Consider the following 20,227-nt stretch of genomic DNA (forward strand, 5'->3'; position numbering starts at 1 on the left):
CCTGGACCCCCCCCCCGGGCACTGCACTCTGCAGGGCCAGGCCGGTTGGGAGCACGAGTGACCTTAATGCAAAGAGACAGCTCATCTGCAGGTCTATTCTGGGATCTGCCTGGATACCAGCAAGCACACAGAGCGAGGAGGGGGGCTGGGCTGCGGGGAGGATGTCTCCAGCCCACTCTCACTCCCCCGTGCTTTATACTTAGCCGCTGGCGGAAGCGCTCCGCAGGGCTCCCAGCCCCGGGGGAGGAGGGGAGCCAGGGCTGGCAGCAGCCACCTGGCCCCTGGGGAGCAGGAGGGCTCCTGCTGAAAGCCACCCTTCCTGCCTCTGAGATAAGAGAATATCATCACATCACAGATTGCTTTGGGTTGGAATTGACCTTTCAGCTCATCCAGGCCAACCCTTAACCACTGCCAGGGCACCACCCTCAGCACCACAGCTCCACAGCTCTGAAACCCCTCCAGGGATGGGGACTCCACCACTGCCCTGGGCAGCCTGGGCCAGGCTTTGACAGCCCTCAAGGGGGAGGAATTGCTCCTCATGTCCAACCTAAACTTCCTCTGGTGCAGGCTGAAGCCATTTCCTCCTGCCCTGTTGCTTGTTTCCTGGGAGAAGAGACCAACCCCCACTTGTCTCCAGCCTTGCAAGAAGCTGAGGAGCAGCCTGGGGGTGGCAGCCAGGGCTGGCAGCAGGCACCTGGCCCCTGGGGAGCAGGAGGGCTCCTGGGTGGCTTTCAGCCACCCTTCCTGCCTCTGAGATAAGAGAATATCATCACATCACAGATTGGTTTGGGTTGGAAGAGACCTTTCAGCTCATCCAGTGCACCACAGGGCACATCCAGTGCACTGCCAGGGCACCACCAAGCCATGGCCCTCAGCACCACAGCTCCACAGCTCTGAAACCCCTCCAGGGATGGGGACTCCACCCTGGACCAGGCTTTGACAGCCCTCAAGGGGGAGGAATTGCTCCTCATGTCCAACCTAAACTTCCTCTGGTGCAGGTTGAAGCTGTTTCCTCCTGCCCTGTTGCTTGTTTCCTGGGTGAAGAGACCAACCCCCACTTGTCTCCAACCTTTCAAGAGGCTGAAGAGAGCCAGAAGGATAATTCCCCCCTGGTTTGGTGCCCAGACAAGGCACACAGGAGCAGTGCCTGTCCCAGGGTCCTCCTGCCCTGTGGGATGGCAGCCCAGGGCTGAGGGTAGCCCCAGGGCTCCAGCACTTGGTCCTGCTCTCCAGGAGGAGGTGGCCATCACTCCTTCCCGGGCAGTCTGAGTGCCCTGCAGCCATCCCCAGGGCTTGTCCAAAGCAGGTGGAGCTTCACAAGGAGCTCTGGGGTGCCCTGGGGTCCTGTGAGGTGTGGTGGGGTGCTTCGGGGGTGCAGGAGGGTGTTGTGGGATGGAGCCACCCAGCCTGTGCTCGCCAGAGCTGTGCCAAAGAGCGGCTCCCAGGCAGAGCAGAAGATCAGCAATGCCCAGGCTCAGCCAGGAGGCTGCAGCAGAGGGGAAGGAGCTTCAGGGCTTCCCTTCCCTCCTGTGGGCTGGAGGATCCCTGGGAGGGATTCCCTTGCAGTCCCCAAGGGCTGCATCATCCTGCAGCTTTCCTTGCTGACCTGCTCCTGTCCTGGAGCTCAGGGCAGAGACCTGGCCGGGTGCTGAGGTGGGGTCAGGACACTTTTCCCTTCACCTTTTCACACATCTCCTAATGCCACAGAGGCTCTGGTGGCCCTAGGGACCTTCCAACCTGCTCTGCCCTGCTCTCCAGCTGCCCCTGGGCAGGGGATTCTCTGTGGTCTGAATATTTCACTTTGGAGTCTCCATCCATGTCCCCAGCAAGTCTCAACTCAGGTTGCCATGGCAACCTCTCATTCCCAGGCCAAGATGCTGGCAGTGGCACCAAGGCTGTGGTCAGGAAGGACCAAGGTCCCCTCCCCACTGCCCACCCAAGCCACCAACCCTGGGAAGGAGAGCAAACCTTTCCCCAGCATCTGCTGCCCGTGGGCAGAGCAGGGCTGGGCAAGACCCTCAGGGAGCTGGGGTGCTGGCAAGGGGGCACAAGGCTGGGACAGTCCTGGGTGGTAGCAGATGCCAGCAGGCAGCTCAGCCCCAGCCCTGGGCTCAGATCTGAAGCCCCTGAGCAGCCTGATCTAGTTGGGGATGTCCCTGCTGGCTGCAGATGACCTTGGAGGGTCCCTTCCAGCCCAAGGCACTCAGTGGCTCTGTGAGGGGCCTTGGGTGAGTGGCTTCTAGCCCAGGGTGGGAGCCCTGGGATTGGGCTCAACTAATGAAACCCTCTTTTAAACCCCCTTCAGAGGTGAATCCGCTCCTGGTGTGTCTGAGGCTCTGCTGGGAGCAAGGACACCACTGGGAATCTGGGATTTAAACTTGGCAGCCTCTCCTCTGCCACCTCCCTGCGCTCCCTGGAAGCTCCTGAGGGCTCCAACCATCCAGGGTGTCCTGGCAGATGCCTGGGAATTCTGTGAGTGGCCCCAGGTGAGTGGCTTTCTGGTCCAGGGTGGGAGCCCTGGGTTTGGGCAGAGTCCAAGGGCAGGAGATTGAACACATCCAAGTGCCAGGGGCTGCACTCTGCCCACAACAACCCCAGGCAGTGCTGCAGGCTGGGGGCAGAGGGGCTGAGAGCAGCCAGGCAGAGAGGGACCTCGGGGTGCTGGTTGAGAGTAGGCTGAACATGAGCCTGCAGTGTGCCCAGGTGGCCAAGAAGGCCAATGGCATCCTGGCCTGCATCAGGAACAGTGTGGCCAGCAGGAGCAGGGAGGTCATTCTGCCCTGTGCTCAGCACTGCTTAGGCCACACCTTGAGTCCTGTGTCCAGCTCTGGGCTCCTCAGTTTAGGAAAGATGTTGAGGTGCTGGAAGGTGTCCAGAGAAGGGCAAGAAAGCTGGGGAGGGGTCTGGAGCACAGCCCTGTGAGGAGAGGCTGAGGGAGCTGGGGTTGCTTAGCCTGGAGAAGAGGAGGCTCAGGGGAGACCTTCTTGCTCTCTCCAACTCCCTGAGGGGAGGCTGTAGCCAGGTCCTCCTGCCTAGCTAAGCCATGGCTCCAAGTGCCACATCCAATCCTCAACCAAAGCCCAGTGTGGATTAGAATCATGGAATGGTTTGGGTTGGAAGGGACCTTGGAGACCATCCAGTTCCATCTTCCTGCCATGGGGACACCTTCCACCAGCCCAGGCTGCTCAAGCCCTGAACTCCTCCAGGGTGGGCACATCCCCATCCTGTTCCAGCACTCAAAGGAGCTGTCCTGGGAGGGCAAAACCTTTCCCCCAAGCAATGCTTGGAGGCTTTTTCTCCCCTTGCAGAGTCTGTGCAGAAACCTGCCCAGCTCTGCCTGCTGCTGCCTGCAAAGTGCCCTTGAGAGGACCCTGCTGAGCACCAGCACCTAATGAGTCCTGACAGGCTGCAAACAGCCCTGCTGCCAGCCAGCAGGGAGGCAGGAGGAGGGCTGAGGCTTGCTGATGGCTGTGGTGATCACAGTTATCGGGCTCCATCGATCACACACAGGCTGGTGGGAACTGGGACAGAGCCTGGCACTCCCCATACCCATTCCTGTGCCCACAGCCAGCCTGGGAAACCCCTGGCCCAGCGCAGTCACAGCACCACAGAAGTGCCCAGGTTGGAAAAGACCTTAAGGGCCTGGGCTGCATGGCCTGAAATGATGCCAGGGGAGGGTTAGGTTGGGGACTGAGAAGGATTTCTTTGCTGCAAGAGTGGTCAGGGATTGAAACAGGCTGCCCAAGGGGGTGGTGGAGTCTCCATGCCTGGAGGGGTTGAAGAAAGCTGTGGCCATGGCACTGTGGGGCATGGCTGGATGGCCATGGAGGTGCTGGGTTGGACTGGATGACCTCAGAGGGCTTTCCCCACCCAAACAGTTCTGTGATTCCAAGATCACTGAGCTCACTCATCAGCCCAGCTGACAGGCCTTTGACTAAACCCTAGCCCTCAGCACCACAGCCACATGACTCTCAAATACCTTCTGGAATGGTGACTCCATCACTCCAGACCGTGCCTGACCGCTCCTGCAGCAAAGAACTCTTCCTCCTGTCCAACCTAAACATCCCTTGGAGCAACCTCAGGCCACTTCCCCTTGCCCTGTTGCTTGTGCCTAGAGACTAACCCCCACCTGGCTCCAACCTCCTGCCAGGGAGCTGTGGAGAGCACTGAGCTCTCCCCTCAGCCTCCTCTTCTCCAGGCTGCACACCCCCAGCTCCCTCAGCTGCTGCTCCCCAGCCCTGTTCTCCAGACCCTTCCCCAGCTTGGTTGCCCTTCTCTGCCCCCACTCCAGCCCCTCAATGTCCTTCATGGAGTGAGGGGCCCCAAACTGAACCCAGGATTCAAGGTGTGTCAGCCAGCTGACACAGGCCACATCCTGCCCCCCAGCCCCGCGCCCCAGCCCCACACAGCAGACGTGATGCTGCTTGTCAGCCACTCACCTCCCCCCCTTGCTTCCTCTTTCCCCTCTAAAGCAGCTAATCAAGCAGATTTCTGCTGCTGGATCCTCATTATGTCAAAACAAGTTGGGATCTTGGCAGCACAGCTGCTCCCCCAGCTCCCCCAGCACGGCCCCAGCTCCACACCAGAGCCACAACCCCCAGAATGTGACTGCTTCCCTCAGCTGCTCCTCCCCAGCCCTGCTCTCCAGACCCTTCAGCAGCTTCCTTGTCCTCCTCCAGACCTGCTCCAGCACCTCAGTGTCCTCCTGCCCTTCAACACCTGAACAACCTCCTGCTTTGTTCATCACTCACAGCTGGGCTGAGCCCAACGACAAAGCCCTCCGATGGCAGCAGCCCTCAAGGCTTGTTCCTACCCCAAGCCCTACCCCAGTGGTGGGGGTGAAGGGGGTCCAGGGCTGGACCCCTCTGTGCTTCAGGAGCGCTGGGGCTCCCCTCAGGGCCTCCTCTTCAATCTGCAGCTTTCCTGCTGCCAGCAAAGCAGCCTTGGCAGCCTGTGCCACGGCTCCAGCACTCAGCAAGCAGCTCCAGAAGAGCTTTGATGTGTGATGGACAGATGTGAAGTCTGCAGTGTGCCCAGGGGGGCAAGGAGGCCAAGGGCATCCTGGCCTGCAGCAGGAACAGTGTGGCCAGCAGGAGCAGGGAGGTCATTCTGCCCTGTGCTCAGCACTGCTCAGGCCACTCCTTGAGTCCTGTGTCCAGTTCTGGGCTCCTCAGTTTAGGAAAGATGTTGAGGTGCTGGAAGGTGTCCAGAGAAGGGCAAGAAAGCTGGGGAGGGGTCTGGAGCACAGCCCTGTGAGGAGAGGCTGAGGGAGCTGGGGTTGCTTAGCCTGGAGAAGAGGAGGCTCAGGGGAGACCTTCTTGCTCTCTCCAACTCCCTGCAGGGAGGTTGTAGCCAGGTGGGGGTTGGTCTCTTCTCCCAGGCAAGCAGCAGCAGAACAAGAGGACACAGTCTCAAGCTGTGCCAGGGGAGTTTCAGGCTGGATGTTAGGAAGAAGTTCTTCCCAGAGAGAGAGATTGGCCATTGGAATGTGCTGCCCAGGGAGGTGGTGGAGTCCCCATCCCTAGAGGTGTTCAAGAGGGGATTGGATGAGGCACTTGGTGCCATGGTTGAGTTGATCAGATGGTGCTGGGTGACAGGTTGGACTGGATGATCTCTGAGGTCTTTTCCAACCTGGTTAATTGTGTATTCTGTGAGGGCTTTGTCAGATGTTCCTCACACATCCATGCACAACACATGTGTCATGCTGCTGGTGGGTGTCTGCTGGTGACATAAATGCTGTGACAAAGCCTGCTGCTTGGGGAAGGTGAGGGGAAGGCACTTGGCTCTCTTCTCCCCAGCAGGTAAGGACTCAGCAGATTCAAAAGCCCTCTGTGTCATCTGGCTCTGGGAAGGTGTGTGTGTGGGATTTCTTTTGGCTGCTGTTATTGTTTGTGTTCCTACAGGATAATCATCAGTTCCAGGGAATTCTGACAGCAGCAGGGCAGGAGGAACCCAACCACATCTGAGACATCAGACAGGTTTGAAGGCTTCCCTTCTTAAATCGTAGAATCACAGAATCACCAAGGTTGGAAGAGACCTCAGAGATCATCCAGTCCAACCTATCACCCAACACCTCCTGACTAACCAAACCATGGCACCAAGTGCCACATCCAATCCCCTCTTGGACACCTCCAGGGACAGTGACTCCACCACCTCCCTGGGCAGCACATCCCAATGGCCAATCTCTCTCTCTGGGAAGAACTTTCTCCTCACCTCCAGCCTAAACCTCCCCTGGCACAGCTTGAGACTGTGTCCTCTTGTTCTGGTGCTGGGTGCCTGGGAGAGGAGACCAACCCCCACCTGGCTACAACCTCCCTTCAGGGAGTTGTAGACAGCAAGAAGATCTCCCCTGAGCCTCCTCTTCTCCAGGCTAAATGATGAGGGGGGGAAGGTGTCTGAGAGGGGCTGCTGGCTTCTCAGCTGAGGATGATGGGGTCTGGGGTGGCTTTGGGCAGCACTGCCCCAGGATCCATCCTGTCTGCCTCAGAGCTGACTAACCCAGGTGGTGCTAGGAGAAGTATGGAGTCATAGAATCATAGAATCAATAAGGTTGGAAGAGACCTCAGAGATCATCAAGTCCAACCTGCCACCCAACACCTCATGACAACTAAACCCTGGCACCAAGTGCCACATCCAATCCCCTCTTGAACACCTCCAGGGATGAGGACTCCACCACCTCCCTGGGCAGCCTCTTCCAATCCCTGACCACTCTTGCTGCATAGAAATGTTTCTTAATCTCCAGCCTGGCACAACTTCAGGAAAATATGAAGTCCCTAAGGATGCAGCTGGAGCTGGAGCTGGAGCTGGAGCTGCAGCTGGAGCATCCCACCCCAGACCAGCCTGAGAATCCTCTGGTCAAGCCATGCAGCCCCTGGCCCTGTGAGGAGCAAAGCAGCACTTGGATCAGGGGGTTGATATAATTAGTCAAACACAGAATCATGGAGCTGTTTGGCTTGGGAAAGCCCTCTGAGGTCACCCAGTCCAACTGCCAACCCAGCACCACCATGGCCATCCAGCCATGACCCCACCTGCCATGGCCACAGGTCTCTTGATCACCTCCAGGGCTGGGGACTCCCTGGGCAGCCTGTTCCCATCCCTGGCCACTCCTGCAGCAAAGACATTATTCCTCATCTCCAACCTAGCCCTCCCCTGGCACAATTCCAGGCCATTTCCTCTCCTTCTATCACCTGATGCCAGGGAGAAAAGACCAACCTCCACCACACTGCACCCTCCTGCCAGGGAGCTGTGGAGAGCACTGAGGTCTCCCTTCAGCCTCCTCTTCTCCAGGCTGAACCATCCCATTTCCCTCAGCTGCTCCTCCCCAGGCCTGCTCTCCAGACCCCCCACCCTTCATGATGCTCTTGGAGGTGAAGCATCCCACCCCAGGGTACCCCCCTGGCCCAGCCCTGCAGCCCCTGGCCCCACGAAGAGCAAAGCAGCACTTGGATCAGGGGGGTTGATGTTAGGATCATCATCTACCCCTCCTGTTTTGACTCCTTCCCTCATTTCTGCCCTGGGAATGAGGGAAAGGATGGCTGAGCTTTCTGCCTGGGTGGCTCTGCACAGCTCCTTCCTGTGCTGGGAGCACTGGAAGGGCTCATGCCCTCGGTTTGAGGACAGCAGCTTTGCAAATGGAAGTGGAGGGCTGTCAGGAAGAGCCAGAAATTGCATTCAAACCATCCCCAGACAGTGCCAAGCCCAGCCCAGGGCCTGGAGAGCTGTGGTGAGAGGGGGTGGCAGAAGTGCTGTCCTCCAGGATTGTCCCCCAGCCACCCATCTGCCTGGGCTGAAGGGATCTCATCCACACAGTGTGGCCATGCTCCATTAAGCCACCCTAAAAAAGCTCAGATGGAGATCCTCTCCTGGCTGTGAAATGTTCTCAGCTGCTCTCCCTGCCTGGGAAATCGCCCCAAAGTGCCCCATTTCCAGAACATTCCCTCACTCCCCCCAGCTTTATCCCTGCTCTCTCCCTGCCTGGATGCTGGGAATGATTCAAGAGCTTCAGCAGTTCATTGCTGTGCTCACAGGACTGCTCCCAGCCCAGCAGCGACTGCAGCAAGACATCAGGGGACAGACCACCTGCCTGCTCCTCCCTGCTCCTGCCCACTCCCCTTGTTCCTTCCTGCCCCTCCTTGCTGCTGCCCACTCCTGCCCACTCCCCTTGTTCCTCCCTGCTTCTCCTTGCTCCTGCCCACTCCTCCTTGTTCCTCCCTGTCCCTCCTTGCTCCTGCCCACTCCTCCTTGTTCCTCCCTGATCCTCCTTGCTCCTGCCCACTCCTCCTTGTTCCTTCCTGCTTCTCCTTGCTCCTGCCCACTCCTGCCCACTCCTCCTTGTTCCTTCCTGCTCCTCCTTGCTCCTGCCCACTCCTGCCCACTCTCCCTTCCTGCCCCTCCTTGCTCCTGCCTCTTTCTGCCTGCTCCTCCCTGCTCCTGTGTGCTCCTGCCAGCTCCTGCCAGCTCCTGCCCGCTCTGCCCCAGCTCTCCACGGCAGTGCCAGGTCCCTGCAGCAGTTCCCTCACCGAATGACTGAAGCACCTCACCCAATCTCCCCTGGCAGCCCTGGAGGGGTCACATTTGGCTGTCCCTTCTGTGGGGGTCACCCCTGCAGAGCCAGCTCTGCTGGCAGCTTGGCCCTGGGTTTGGCACAGGAGGCAGAAGCGTGCAAGGCAGCGAGACAGAGGGAGACATGAGACTGCTTTGTGCTGAGCAGGTGACACTGCCTGGCGACCAACCCCTCCAGATCCTCCTTCTGTCAGCCCCGAGTTTTTTGGCTGCCTCTGCATTTGGCATGGAATTCCCTCTCCAGACTAAGGCTGCTTCACATTTGGAATGGCATCTTCGGAGCCGGGCTGGGTGGCCAGGCTGCTCCAACCTTCCCTTCCTCGCTGCCAGCAGCTTGGCTTTGGCTTGCATGAAGTTTCCTTCTACCTTCCTGCTGCAGCCATCTGTCCTGGGCTGCTGGTGTCACAGCAGCACAGAATTGTTTGGGTTGGAAAAGCCCTCTGAGATCGAGTCCAGCTGCCAGCCCAGTGCCACCATGGCCATCCAGCCATGGCCCACAGTGCCATGGCCACACAGCTCTTGAGCACCTCCAGGGATGGGGACTCCACCACCTCCCTGGGCAGCACATTCCAATCCCTGACCACTCTTGCAGCAAAGAAATGTTTCTTGATCTCCAGCCTGGCACAACTTCAGGAAAATATGAAGTCCCTGAGGATGCTCTTGGAGCCTGAGCATCCCACCCCAGACGAGCCAGGAAAATATGAAGTCCCTAAGGATGCAGCTGGAGCTGGAGCTGGAGCTGGAGCTGGAGCTGGAGCTGGAGCTGGAGCTGGAGCTGGAGCATCCCACCCCAGACCAGCCTGAGAACCTTGATACTAAGCCATGCAGCCCCTGGCCCTGTGAGGGGCAAAGCAGCACTTGGATCAGGGGGTTGATATAATTAGTCAAACACAGAATCATGGAGCTGTTTGGCTTGGGAAAGCCCTCTGAGGTCACCCAGTCCAACTGCCAACCCCCCACCACCATGGCCATCCAGCCATGGCCCACAGTGCCATGGCCACAGGTCTCTTGATCACCTCCAGGGCTGGGGCCTCCCTGGGCAGCCTGTTCCCATCCCTGACCACTCTTGCAGCAAAGACATTATTCCTCATCTCCAACCTAGCCCTCCCCTGGCACAATTCCAGGCCACTTCCTCTTGTTCCATCACCTGATAGGGAGAAGAGACCAACCCCCACCTGGCTCCAACCTCCTTTCAGGGAGCTGTGGAGAGCCAGAAGGTCTCCCCTCAGCCTCCCCTTCTCCAGGCTGAACAACTCCGCTTCCCTCAGCTGCTCCTCCCCAGCCCTGCTCCCCAGCCCCTTCCCTGCACACCCTCCAGCCCCTTCCCTGCACACCCTCCAGCCCCTCAAGGTTTTCTTCTTGGGGTGAGAGGCCCCAACCTGACCCCCAGGAGTTTAGCTGTGGCCTCTCCAACCTTCCTGGCCGATTCCTGGTGGCAACCCCCCCACACACTTGGCCAGGCAACAGATGCACCAATTCCCTGGCCCTGTCAGGGCTGTGAACCCATCCTGATGGGCTGGAAAATCAGGCAGGCAGCTCTTGGGATGGATTTTTCCATTGGCATGTCATCTAAACTCCCCAAAGAGGCATTCCCTGCCCCCCTGGCAGGCTCCAGCTCCAGCCATGCAACCACATCTTAGAGGCTCATTAAAATACTGCCTGTGTTGTCTAACAGGATTTCCTTGGAGCATCTTTATCCCCTCCTCTCCCTCTCCCCCCCCCACCCCCCCCCCCCCCACTAACCACTGTCAAATATTTGAGAAGTGAAATCCCATCAAGTAAATAACTTTGGGATTGCTCACAGAAGGTTGGGATTTATTTCCACACCCCCCCCTACCCTCCTCCCCTCCCCAGCCCTTCCTCCAAAGCCCACTGGCAGTGGCTCTACTCAGACAGAGGATGTAAAAAGCACTGATTTCCGAGGCTGGATCAAAAGCTTTGTGTTCCTGAAGCACACAGAGCCTGTTTCCTCCAGGGGAAAATCCCTGTTTGTACAAAATGGGATAAGGAAGCTCCACAGCTGGGCTCTGACCCTGGAGTACCCTGCCCGAGTGCCCCTGTCCTTGGGCATCTCTCCTCACCCTTCTGCCTCTCTTCACATCCCTTTCCTTCCCTAGTCCTCCTCATCCTTCTCACTCTACATCCCTCCTCATTCCTTTGCATCCCTTCCACTTCTGTCTGCAGCCCTCTGCATCCTCCTGCTGCCCTCTCCCTCCATGGCCCTCTGCATCCTCCTGCTGCCCTCTCCCTCCATGCCCTCTGTATCCTTCTGCAGCCCTCTCCCTCCATGCCCTCTGCATCCTCCTGCTGCCCTCTCCCTCCATGCCCTCTGCATCCTCCTGCTGCCCTCTCCCTCTATGGCCCTCTGTGTCCCTCTGCATCCTTCTCCTTCCATGGCCCTCTGTATCCCCTTCTGCAGCCCTCTCCCTCCATGCCCTCTGTATCCTTCTGCATCCTTCTCCTTCCATGGCCCTCTGTAGCACTCTGCATCCTTCTGCAGCCCTCTCCCTCCATAGCCCTCTGTATCCCTCTGCATCCTTCTCCTTCCATGGCCCTCTGTATCCTTCTGCATCCTTCTGCAACCCTCTTCCTCCATGGCCCTCTGTATCCCCTTCTGCAGCCCTCTCCCTCCCTGGCCTCTGTATCCCTTTGCATCCCTCCATCCCTTTGCATCCCTCCCTACCCCTCAGCACCTCTCTGCATCTCTCCCATCCCTCTGCCTCTGCATCCCTCCTCGTTCCTCTGCATCCCTCCACTTTTCCTTGGGGAAACCCAGAGGTGCCCTGCCACACCTCTGGGCAGCTGAGAATCACACAGCTGTTGAGGTTGGAGGAGAGCTTGTTGATCCTCCAGTCCAGCTGCTCACCCAGAGCTCACAGTCCCACCACTGCTTCCAAGCCCCTGCCACTAACCCACATCCCTCAGCAGCACATCCATGTGTCTTTTAAACAGCTCCAGGCATGGTGACTCCACCACCTCCCTGGGCAGCCTGTTCCCAGTGCCTGAGAACCCTTCCTGGGAAGAAATTGTTCCTAATGTCCAACCTGGACCTCCCCTGGAGCAGCTTGAGGCTGTTTCCTCTTGCCCTGTCACTTGTTGCTGCCCAGCGCTGCCCTGACACGCTGCTGGGCATCCATGGAACCATAGAACCGCTGAGGCTGGAAGACACCTTGGGGATCAGCAAATCAAACCACCGCACCCCGCCCCCCGGGCTGCATTTCTGCTCCAGGAAGCATTTGCTGGTCTCATCACAACCTCTAGTGGACACTGGTCCACACGGCCACTACCACACCACCTCGGTTATAGATGGGTTGAGAAACCCTGGAGCACCTAGGGGGTCTAGCTGCACCCCCAGGGTTCATCCCCGGGGGCCAGAGCTTTGCCAAACACCAGTCCGGGGCTGAGCCCACTTGGGCAGTGCTGGCAGAGGAGGGCAGTGCAGGCAGTAGAGGTAGTGGAGGCAGTACAGGGGCAGTGTGGGCACTGCAGGAAGCACAGGCAGTGCAGGTTGTGCAGGCAGTGCAGGAAGTGGAGGCATCACAGGCAGTGTAGGCAGAGCAGGTTGTGCAGGCAGTGCAGGAAGTGGAGGCATCACAGGCAGTGTAGGCAGAGCAGGTTGTGCAGGCAGTGCAGGAAGTGGAGGCATCACAGGCAGTGTAGGCAGAGCAGGCAGTGTAGGCAGCACAAGTAGTGCAGGCAACACAGGCAGTGCAGGCAGCACAGGCAGTGCAGGCAGCACAGGCAGTGTAGGCAGTGTAGGCAGTGCAGGCAATGTAGGCAGAGCAGGCAGCACAGGCAGAGCAGGCAGTGCAGGGAGTGTAGGCAGCGTAGGCAGCACAGGCAGCATAGGCAGTGCAGGCAGCACAGGCAGTGCAGACAGCAGAGTCAGTACAGGCAGTGCAGGCAGTGCAGGCAGCACAGTCAGCACAAAGCACAGGCAGTGGAGGCAGCACAGGCAGTACAGGCAGTGTAGGCAGCATAGGCAGTGCAGGCAGCACAGGCAGCACAGGCAGGGCAGGCAGCACAGGCAGTGCAGGCAGCACAGTCAGCACAAAGCACAGGCAGTGGAGGCAGCACAGGCGGTGCAGGCAGTACAGGCAGTGTAGGCAGCACAGGCAGCATAGGCAGTGCAGGCAGCACAGGCAGCACAGGCAGAGCAGGCAGCATAGGCAGTGCAGGCAGCACAGGCAGCACAGGCAGAGCAGGCAGCACAGGCAGTGCAGGCAGCACAGGCAGCACAAAGCACAGGCAGTGGAGGCAGCACAGGCAGTGCAGGCAGTACAGGCAGTACAGGCAGTGTAGGCAGCACAGGCAGCACAGGCAGAGCAGGCAGTACAGGCAGTGCAGGCAGCACAGGCAGCACAGGCAGAGCAGGCAGTACAGGCAGTGCAGGCAGTGGAGGCAGCGCAGGCAGCATAGGCAGTGCAGGCGGCACAGTCAGTACAGGCAGAGCAGGCAGTGCAGGCAGTGGAGGCAGCACAGGCAGCACAAAGCAGCACAGGCAATGCAGGCAGCACAGGCAGTGGAGGCAGCACAGGCAGCACAAAGCAGCACAGGCAATGCAGGCAGCACAGGCAGTGGAGGCAGCACAGGCAGAGCAGGCAGCACAGGCAGCACAGGCAATGCAGGCAGCACAGGCAGAGCAGGCAGTACAGGCAGAGCAGGCAGTGGAGGCAGCACTGCTGCCCTTTTTCTGCCCGCAGCTGCCAGCCTGGCCACGTCCTGCCCTCCTCACACTGATGTCTGTGCTCCTTGCCGGCTGCTACCTGGGTCTGCTGGCACCATCCCTGGAGAAGGGAGGTGCCTCCAGTGCCAGCTCTGCCGCCTGCTCCGTGCTGGGGGTGGGTGTAAGGGGTGCTGAGAGGCTTCCACACCTCCCTCTGGATCTGCACGGCGCCACCAGCGTGGAGCACCGAGGTGCCACCAGCTGAGCAGCCCATGGGCGCAAGTCATGCGGAATCAGTTGTTTCCTGAAAGAAGGAACGGAAAGAGGAGGCAGATGGAGCTCAACAAACCTCCTCCCTGCAGGGGCTGCTCCTGCTCCCCCTCACAGTTTGGGAACAGCGGGGTTTGCTGCTCTGGACCCCATCTGGGACCTCCTGCAGGCAGACCGAGCGACCTCCCCCCAGGCACGGGGAGAGCGGCCACGGCACCGCCGGCTCCGGCAGCTTGAGCTTTCACAGCAATAATTCACCAAACCTCGCAGAGGGTCAACTATTCATCAGCTCCCTCTCTGCCAAGAGGAGCTCAGCACGCTGTGTTCTCCTACCCTGAGACTGATGACACATTCTGCGTGCCAGGAGGACCAAATCCTGCTCCCGAGGAGCTTCTGCTCCCAACGGCTGCCTGCGACTGGGGCGTGAGCTGGCGGCGGAGCGGTGAGCCCCACGCTGGGTCCTGCACCTGCTGAGTTTGGTTGGCCAGCTCCCCTGGTCCCCCCACCAGCAGCATGGGGGCTGCCTCTGAATGCACACATCTCCTGCAGCAGCTCAGCCTGGACGTTAGTGCAGCCCTCGGGAGAAACGGGATGAGAGCATCCGCGGATGGGGGCTTCGGCCCTGACCCCTGCACACGCCCCGGCGTGGACTCGTGTGGAACACAAACCCATGTGGGTGAGGGACAGCACTGTCACCTGTGCCCACTCCTGCATCCCCAGCCAGAGAGAAGGGTGGTTCTGTGACACAATTCCCACATGCAGAGCCGGGTTTGAGACCAAACAGGCAAAGTGTTCAGCACAACCCGGCCAGGAGAGCAGGGCCAGGGGCAGGGCAGGCAGCACCACGGAGCTGCTGGCGTCGGGAGTCCTTCATCCTTGCTAGGAACGAATCTCAGCCCCTGGGCCCTGCACAGCACTGCAGCACCGGCAGTGCTGGCCTCTCCTGTTCTCCTCTGACCAGCCTGCAGCGGCAACCACAGACAGCAGCTTGCCAAAACCCGGCTGCCTCATCCCTGCAGCCAGCAGTTCACCAAACCCTCATCCCTGCAGCCAGCAGCTCACCAAACCCTCATCCCTGCAGCCAGCAGCTCACCAAACCCTCATCCCTGTAGCCAGCAGCTTGCCAAAACCTGGCTGCCTCATCCCTGCAGCCAGCAGCTTGCCAAAACCTGGCTGCCTCATCCCTGAAGCCAGCAGCTTACCAAACCCTCACCCCTGCAGCCAGCAGCTCACCAAAACCTGGCTGCCTTATCCCCAAAGCCAGCAGTCCACCAAAACCTGGCTGCCTTATCCCCACAGCCAGCAGTCCACCAAAAGCATTGCCCCCCTAGCCAGCAGCTCATCAAACCCTCATCTTTGTAGGCAGCAGCTCACCAGACTCAACAGACCTTGGCCCCACAGCCAGCAGCTCACCAAACCCCTCATCCCCACAGCCAGTGGCTCACCAAAGCCCATCTTCTTTGGCCCACTAGCCAGCAGCTTACCAAAACCTGGTTGCCTTGCCACCACAGACAGCAGGTCACCAAAACCCTTGGCCCCACAGCCAGCAACTTGCCAAGACCCTTGACCCCACAGCCAGCAGCTCACTGAAATCCTTGGCCCCACAGCCTGCAGGTCAACAAAATCCTCAGCCTCATGGCCAGCAGCTCCTCAAAGCCCATCTGCTTCATCCTCACAACCAGATGCTCACCAAAACCTGGTCTCCAGAGCCAGCAGCTCACCACAACCCTCGGTCCCACGGCCAGCAGCTCATCAAAGCCCTGCCCCCCCCCCCCAGCCTCGCAGTTACAGCAGACCCTGGCACCAGTTGAAGCATCTTGAAGCACATCATTAGTTGGCAACAACTTTGCCAAGTCACCTGCAGCCGGGTCCTGGGAGCCCGGTCTTGGGTTTGTCACCACCGTGGTGTGTGAGGGAAGGGATTTGCATGGAAATGTGACATGCATGAGACAAACACACAGCCCCCAGGATGACACCCACCGCCCCACGGCCACCCCTGGGTGCCCAGGCCAGTGGGATGGCAATGCTAGCAGAGATTGGGCACCCTGGGCGGGGGCACCCTGGGGCTGGGGACACTGAAGGTGGGAACAGTGTGGACTGGGGAGACTGAGGGACACCAGGGGCTGGGGACGCTGGGGCTGGGGACGCTGGGGCTGGAGAGACTGTGGGCTTCAGATACTGGAGGGCTTTCGGGCACCGAGGGCTGGGGACACTGAGGGTTAAGGTTACCAGGGAATTTAGGACAGCAGAGGGGCTGAGGACATCGGGGGCTGGTGACACTGGGGGTCTTGGAACATGGGGATTTGAGGACACGGGACTTGAGGACACGGGGGATGGGGACACCGGGGGTCTGGGGACACCGGAAGACTTAGGGCACTGGGGCTTGGAGACGCAGGGACTGGGGAGACGAGGGATGGGGACATAGGGCTGCTGTCCCCGCAGGAGGGAGTCGGAGGGTCCTGCACGGCTTCCCGGGAGGACCCGGCCCCCGCTCGCAGCCGGTTCCCCGTTCGCTGCTGGTTCCGGTTAGGACGCGGCTCCCCGGGGCGGCCCCGGCAGGACTCGGCGGCAGGAGCTGTCCGCCCCCCGGTGCTGAGCCACCGCCGTCCCGCCGGGCCCCGGTGCCGCTACCGGTGCCGGTACTGCTCTCTCCCAGCAGTAAGTTTCATCCCGGCCCGGAGAGCAGCAGAACCGGGGGATGGTGCGGGATCCCCGGTCAGGGGTGGCACAGCCGGTTGCAGCAGCCCCTCTCGGTGCGACTCCCTTAATCCCCGCTCGATCCCTCCCCACCCTCCCCGAGTCCGGCGAGCGCAGGGCCCGGGCTGCCGTGCCGGGGAAGCCCCGCTCTGCCCTGCTTACCTGGTCGCGGTGCCACGGGGGTGCCCAGCAGCAGGGCGAGCAGACAGAGCCCGCGGGGCCCCGGCATCGTGCGGCGGCGGCGGCTGCAGCGGCAGCGGCGGAGCCTCCCCGCTGCGAGCCGAGCCGAGCCCAGCCGAACCGAGCCGAGTCCAGCCGAACCGAGCCGAACTGAGCCGAGCCGAGCCCAGCCGAGTGGGGCCGGGCCGGAGGGCGGGGGCCGGGGCCGGTGCGGGGGAGCGGCGGAGGGCGGAGAGGAGCCGAGAGGAGCGGAGAGCGGCGGAGAGGAGCGGAACGAGCGGCGGGGGAGGGCTCCGGCAGCCGCTCCGGCCCCGCCCGCAGCTCCCCCGGCCCCCCCCCCACCCTCCGGCTCGCCCCTGCTCGCCCCGGCCGGGGGCTCCCCGCAGCTTCTCCGCTCCTACGGTTTCCCCCCCGCCCGGCTTCCGCCGTTCCTCCGGTTTCCCCCGCTCCTAGCTCCAGGAACGCCAGTGTGTTCCCCCGCAGCCTGGGCAGGGCTCCCCACTGCAGGCCCCCGCCCAGTCTGTGCCCAGTGTCTTGTGCCACCTCACTGTCCCTTGTCCCCAAACTCCCCATAGCATCCCAAACCCCTTTCGGCAGCCCAACCTCCCCCCAGCATCCCAATGCCCCTGGCCCCTCCTGCCCCACTGCTGAATCCCAGCCTTCCCCCCTTTCCCTCCCCTCAGGCTGCCCCACAGCAGGCAGCGAATGGGGCAGTGGTGCTATGGAGGAGCCGACACACGCCCCGGAGCCTCCCCGGGATCATGGATGCAGCAGGGTCTGATCCTGCTGCTGGAGCCAGCGAAGCCAGGCTGGGAGGGAGCTGCATGCTGCAGCCGGAGTGGCCACAGTGGTGTGATCGGAATGTGAGAGCTCCCCGTTTGTGGAAGCTGCTTAGGACCCCCATAACGTGGGGCTGGCGCCTTATCCGTGAGGCAGCACTGGAGACTTCGCAGCCCCGCAGCAAAAGCAAGTCCCTACTCAGCACCCCAGCCTAGGGGGAGGACCAAGGGCCCGATGGCTTCTAAGAACAGGTCCCGCCTGCTCCAGTCCTTCCTGTCCCCCTGCCCATGCCACCAGCAGCTGCAGCAAGCAGAGAGCGTCCAGCAGAGCCCTGCTGAAGCCGTCAGAGCACACGGTGTAATTACACCGGCTTTGATAACGACAGGAACGGAGGCTTTGTTCTCTTCGGATCCCAAACCCTCCCCTGAAATGTTGAGTGTCCATCAGCTCCCGGGGCGAGCCGCCCTCTCCCCCCCGCCCCAGCCACTCCGCCTGTCAAGTCGAATAGCCACAGCAGCGCTGAGAAACGTGACACCGGCTTCAAGCAGCACCAGATCAAGGCCAACCTCCCCTCCGAGCAGCCAGGTTGTGGATGGTGCCAGCCTAGAAGTCCCCGCTACCTCTAAGGGAGCAATTACAGCGCTGCTGTTACCTCAGCAACAATCATCACCTATTGGGATCACTACAAAAGCCACCACGCACGGCACGGCAAGTCAAGGAACCATCCAAACGTGGGTACTGATCCTGCTGCCTGTCTCCCTGCCGGGCGCTGCAGAATCCCTCCCGGCTGGCTGCACTCCCCACGGCTGGGGTGTAACTGCATGGTTGGAAGCGGCTCCCTCCTGCAGGCTCCCCGGCACCGAAGTCCGATGGTGTGGGGAGATTCCAGGCTGACAAACCCCAGAGAGGTGTGTGGTGGGGCAGCCGGGGGTCTTGGTGCTGCCAGGGCACCCCTCGCTGAAACACCAGCAGCCTTCTAAACAGATGGTACCCCCTTGTCCCTGCTGGAAACACCAGCACCCTCCTGCCCTTGCCATAAAGATGGGACCTTCCTGTTCCCCACCAAAGCACCAGGATGCTCCTGCCCCCACTGAAACACCAGGATGCTCCTGCCCCCACTGAAACACCAGGATGCTCCTGCCCCCACTGAAACACCAGCACCCTCCTGTCCCTGCTGAAACACCAGGATGCTCCTGCCCTCACTGAAACACCAGGATGCTCCTGCCCTCACTGAAACACCAGCACCCTCCTGTCCCTGCTGAAACACCAGGATGCTCTTGCCCCCACTGAAACACCAGGATGCTCCTGCCCCTGCTAAAACACCAGCACCCTCCTGCCCCTGCTGAAACACCAGCACCCTCCTGTCCCTGCTGAAACACCAGGATGCTTTTGCCCCCACTGAAACAGCAGGATGTTCCTGCCCTTGCTGAAACACCAGGACCCTCCTGCCCCTGCTAAAACACCAGCACCCTCCTGCCCCTGCTGAAACACCAGGATGCTCCTGCCCCCACTGAAACACCAGGATGCTCCTGCCCTTGCCATAAAGATGGGACCTTCCTGTTCCCCACCAAAGCACCAGGATGCTCTTGCCCCTGCTGAAACACCAGGATGCTCCTGCCCCCACTGAAACACCAGGATGCTCCTGCCCCTGCTGAAACATCAGCACCCTCCTGCCCCTGCTAAAACACCAGCACCCTCCTGCCCCTGCTGAAACACCAGGATGCTCCTGCCCCTGCTGAAACACCAGGATGCTCCTGCCCCTGCTAAAACACCAGCACCCTCCTGCCCTTGCCCTGAAGACGGGACTCTCTTGTCCCCCACCAAAACGCCAGCACCCTCCTGCCCGCCGCTGAACCCCGGGGACTGATCCTGTTGCTTTCTCCCCGCTGGGCTCTTCAGAATCCCTCCTGCCAACACCAGTGCGAGCGGGAGAACCCCGGGGATGCTGGGGGGGGGGGGACGAGGACGAAGCCGGTTGTGTGTGCGTGTCATTTGCATTCCCGGTGTCACTCCCGGCTGCTGCTGCCAGCCGGGAGCGGTTGGGCAGCAGGCGAGGGGGAAGGACAGAAAAAAATCGGAAAAGGGGGGGGCGGGGGGAGGCTGGGAACCAGCGAGAGGTGCGGGGTGTTACTTAACGTTGTCATTTTCGTGCACAAAGTGGGACTGCCTCGCTGCGAGGTTTAATTTTGGTCCAACAAAGCTATCTGCCTGCTCCGGTCTCTTCTCTCTCGCTTCCCCCCAATCCCCACAGTCCCTTCCAGCCCTCGCCGTTCCCGCAGATAAAAAAGTTGCCTCTCGTTTCAGCGGCGGCTTTCCTTGAGTGGTTTTTATTGCCGCTCGTCTGCATTGTAGTAAACTCCGAAGATAGCCAGATAATGCCACCAGCGCCATGGTAACGGGCAGGGAGGGGAAGGAGAAGAAAACGCTGGCATTTGGAACGCAGCAATCCCCCACTAAGCACCCAAAGTTGCCAGTGCTGGAGAAGGAATGGTTAAGCTCCAGCCGAGGCTCGCCAGAGATGAGATTAGGCGAGGCAGGGAGAGCCCAGCTCCCCGCCAGCGCAGCGCCCTGTGGCCCAGGACGCCACATCGAGCCCCAGCCAGGGCTTGGTGCTGCTCTGCCCAGAGCTGATGGGGCTCTCGGGGGGCAGTTCCCAGCTCCTGCCCCCAGAGGGGTCAGCAGCCGCTGGGGGTGGTGCTGCTCAGTGAGCCTGGGGGTCCCCTGCCCCTTCCCTCCCCCCCCGGCCCAGCATCTTCACTGGGAACTGATGAGCTGGGAGGCAGAGGGGTGGAGGGAGGCTTGCAGGAAGAGAGGGTGGGATGCACTCTCCATAGCTGGTATGCAACAGGATGGTTGGAATAATTTTCCTCCCACAGCCTTCCCAGACACAGGGCACCAATGGCCTGGGACGCTCCAGGCTGAGATGCTGCGTGCTGGGGCAGCCAGGGGTCTGGGTGCTGCCAGGTCACCTCCCTCCTGCTGCCCCTCCTGAAACACCAGCACCCTTCTGCCTGTGCAGTGGAGATGGAACCCTCCTGCCCTTGCCAAAACACCAGGACCCTCCTGCCTCCA

At 60.6% G+C, this 20,227-nt stretch overlaps 1 protein-coding gene across 2 annotated transcripts in view; it reads right to left on the bottom strand.

The window, feature by feature from the left end:
• SEZ6L (seizure related 6 homolog like) overlaps positions 1-16,521 on the bottom strand; it is a 49,028-nt gene extending 32,507 nt beyond the window's left edge. For both annotated transcript variants that reach the window (XM_068163284.1, XM_068163283.1), the window contains exon 1: positions 16,358-16,521. In XM_068163284.1, coding sequence (XP_068019385.1) covers positions 16,358-16,424 — 67 coding nt within the window. In that variant the 5' untranslated portion in view covers positions 16,425-16,521. The remainder of the gene's footprint in view (positions 1-16,357) is intronic.
• Positions 16,522-20,227: the final 3,706 nt, after the last annotated feature.

The sequence above is a fragment of the Melanerpes formicivorus genome, unplaced genomic scaffold (genome assembly GCF_026170545.1).
Source record: "Melanerpes formicivorus ecotype bairdi unplaced genomic scaffold, bMelFor1.0.p_v2 SCAF_72, whole genome shotgun sequence".
NCBI lineage: Eukaryota > Metazoa > Chordata > Aves > Piciformes > Picidae > Melanerpes > Melanerpes formicivorus.